The sequence below is a fragment of the Fonticula alba genome, assembly GCF_000388065.1.
Source record: "Fonticula alba strain ATCC 38817 unplaced genomic scaffold supercont2.1, whole genome shotgun sequence".
NCBI lineage: Eukaryota > Rotosphaerida > Fonticulaceae > Fonticula > Fonticula alba.
In genome coordinates, this window is record NW_009242971.1 from 352416 (window position 1) to 355802 (window position 3387).

At 68.2% G+C, this 3387-nt stretch overlaps 1 protein-coding gene across 1 annotated transcript in view; it reads left to right on the forward strand.

The window, feature by feature from the left end:
* Positions 1–3228: 3228 nt before the first annotated feature.
* H696_00067 (hypothetical protein) overlaps positions 3229–3387 on the forward strand; it is a gene marked incomplete at both ends in the record, with an annotated part of 1703 nt that continues 1544 nt past the window's right edge. Inside the window, one exon of the mRNA XM_009493897.1 lies at positions 3229–3253. Coding sequence (XP_009492172.1) covers positions 3229–3253 — 25 coding nt within the window. The remainder of the gene's footprint in view (positions 3254–3387) is intronic.

Here is a 3387-nt window from a genome sequence, read left to right on the forward strand (position 1 = left end):
CCCCCCCCCCCCCCCGCCCCCCAGTCATTGACGTCTCCCGTGTCAAGGAAAAGTTGCCATTTTGAGGACACCGGGTGGCATCGCTTCGCATCGGCGCCTGAGCACAGGCTCCCCGCCCCCTCGCCCGCCCTCCCCTCCTGCCGGCCTGCTCTCAGATCATATTTCCCGGGCCTTTGTGCTGCCTCCTCGCCGTGCCCCCGCGGGGCAACTGGGAGGGGCGCTGAGGCCCGAGAGACAAAGCGAGGCGCGAGCAAGCTGGAGGGCAATCATATGGCGGGCGGACGGGCGGGCAGACAGACAGACAGAGGCTGCCTGCTGTCCTGATCCCAGCAGGCCGGATCCGGGGCTATCGCCCGAGCAGCTCCCTCGACGCAGGCACCAGGCAGGGTAGAAATATTCCCTGGTGGACTTCACCAGGTGGGCCGATACTGGGGGCAGAAAAGGGATGAGCATATCTCACCCGCAGACTGCGGTGTCCCTTGCCTCTTGTGCCTTTGGGTAAGGACAAGGCAGCGAGGGCGACCGAGGGAGAGAGGATCCTGTGGACCATTTCGCCGGATGCAGCTGTCCTCCTTTCGCCGGCAATCCTTTCGGCGTCGCGAGGGGGGAAGGGGGTTCGGGAACGGGGCATGCCGGCCGGGAGGGGGCAGGAGGGGGAAGCCCGCGTCCGAGGGGCAGCCGCGCTCGCCCCGCGCCCCCCTGAGCCTCCTGGACAACTATTTTTGATTTCTCTCCAGAGGGGGCGCCTCGGCACGAGTGCAGGGGGCGGGGCGGGGGGGGGGGGGGGGGAAGGGAGTGGGGGACCGAATCGAGGGAGTATGGCAGCACGCCAGAGGGGAGCCCCACCCCAGTGGGGAGCTCTCCAAGTCACGCAAGGCCGGCCCGCGGACAGGTGCACTCTCGGAGAAGCACACGAGGCAATGGGCCTCCGTTCCGCGGACAAGCCTCAAGGCTGGTGCCCTCTTGGATTGTGCCCAGCCCGCTTTTCCCCCTCGCGCCCTCGCACGCAGCATCAAATAGAAGACCTCACTGCCGGAGGGGCTCAAGCGGCAGCGGCAGCAGCAACAGCAGCAAAGGGCACGCTGAAACAGGGGGTCTTGAGCGGTCTGCCGCTGTATCTTACCAAATGGGCGTAGGTCGGGCACCAACACGAGGGGGCAAGGGGGCATGGCGGCACGGCGGCACAGGGGCCCGGTGACATGAGGGGACGGCTGGAGGAGAGCTCCCATGCTCAAGCCGGCCAAGGGGGCGAAAGGGGAGACAGTGCGGGCAGCGGCCGCGGGGGCGCCGGGCAGGTGAGAGACAGGACCGGCCACGGGGAAGGGGGGGGGGGAGGGGGGGGGGCGGTGAAGGGTGGAAATTGCGTGGACCACGAGCACCCGCAACTGAAAATCCCCTTGAGCTTGTCGCGTGCCTGTCGCCACTTCTCCGGACCGCGTCATGTTTGAGTGCGTCGGCGCCGGGGCCCACGCCCTGCCATGGGGGACGCCCACAAATCAAGGGGCGAAGTGCAACCGCCACAGGTACGGGAAAGGCAGCCCGGCGGGCTTTATCCCCCACCTGGCCGCCCGCCCGGCCGCCCACCCGCTCACCTCACCTCACACACACACACACACACACACACACGCACACACGGCACACACCACGCCGGGCTCAACCCTGCTCGCCAGGGTCCCCCACACACCGGTCAGCCGGCTGGCGCTAATGCCCCGAGTGATGGGAGGCGTGCGGCCTCGCGCGCTCCTCACATCCAATCTTTCCTCGGCACAACTCCCCTCCTGGTGCCATGCCGCACGCCGGCAGCACACTTCCCGCGGTCCGCGCCATCACTCTGGGCATTGACACGGCTACGACGAGACCATCGGCCCCGACGCGGCGCCGCCAGGCCCCACAGCGCCACTCGGCTGGCTATGTGCAACCTGATGTACATCGTCCACTTGTCAGGCGGCAGGGGGACTCCACTCGAAGGCCATGCATAACGGGCGAGACGCCTGAGCAAGAGCCGGGCTGCTGCCCAAGGGCGCGGAGTTGCCCCTGGGAGGAGGTGGCCACCCCGGCCCACATCGGACTCCGGCCACCTCTGCCGGGGCCCTTTTACACCAGCTGCCGGCCCCGCACGCGGACCCCGGCGCAGGGGGCGGTTTTTGCGCCCTTTTGCCCATGCGCAGATCCCGGCCGACGTGGGGCCTGGCCAGTCGGCCGCCGGCTCTGGGGGTTGATCACCCTCGGCCCAGTGTGCGGTGACATCAGCCCCGGCCCCGGCCCCGGCTTTCGAGGGGGCCGCGCATTCCGCACCCCCGGCGATTGCGGTGTGCCCCGGCCCCAGCCGCTTGGGGCCCATTAACTCCGAGCCCGTTGCTCGACCGGGCCGCCCAAATGCATTCCTCCTCACTCGTGCGCGTCAAGAAAAACATCGGCCTAAAAACACTCTGTCCCGCGCAAGGGCCCGCAGGGGCCGCCTCGGGGGGCCGGTCCCGCGGACCGGCACACACCTAAGAAGGGGACCACACACCGGGCCATGGGTCTCGCCGGGCCGCGGGGGCTCTGTACTTGGGGGGGGGGGGGGGGGGGGGGGGGACACTCATTGCCTCACGAGGATGCCGGCGCCCAAGGAGGGGCCGGGACTTGGCCGGCTCCCGCAGGGAGGAGAGCGATCGGCGCACGACGGGCCAAAAAAGAAAAAAAAGAAAAGGCGGCCCCATCGATCTCCGCCGTCCCCCCGCCCGCCCCCTCTCCGAGGAAGCCCAGCCGCCCGGGGCACAGACAGCTGCGACGAGGGCATGCATTGTGGGCGATTTGGACGCCGGGGCACATGATGAGCACGCGGGTTGGGGTATATCACGTTGTGATGCTGATGTATCAGAATACATCGGGATGGTGTTCGACAACATCCTTCCCCCCCCCCCCCCCCCCGGGGGGAGGGCTGGCCGGGACAGGGAGAGACAGTTGAGCATGGCCGACCTCCCCAGCACGTCCGGGAAGGGCAGGACGGGCCTTTTCTCCTCTGGAGGAGAAAGCCGCGCGACGAGGAGACAACACCCGGCGCCGCCTTTGCCATGATCCCAACTGGGAGGCGGGGGGACAGAGGAGCGAACAGAGCCCCCAGGGGCCGGTGCGCTGCGACAAAAAGACCCCCCCAGAGAATCCAGCTGTTGCCGGGCCCCGAGCACTCCCGCCACATCGCGCTTCTTTGTCGTCGCCCTCGTCGCACTCCACAAACGCAGCACCATGTATTTTGAGGATTTCCTGGAAGGTTTGCCGAAAGCCTCCGCATGTCGTCCTTCCTCGCTGGCCACCGCCGGGCTGCCTCCTCTATCCCCTGCCTCCCCCCCTCCGAAACCGGCCTTTCCGCCCTCCTGCGCGCGCTTCTGACATATGGCCATCACC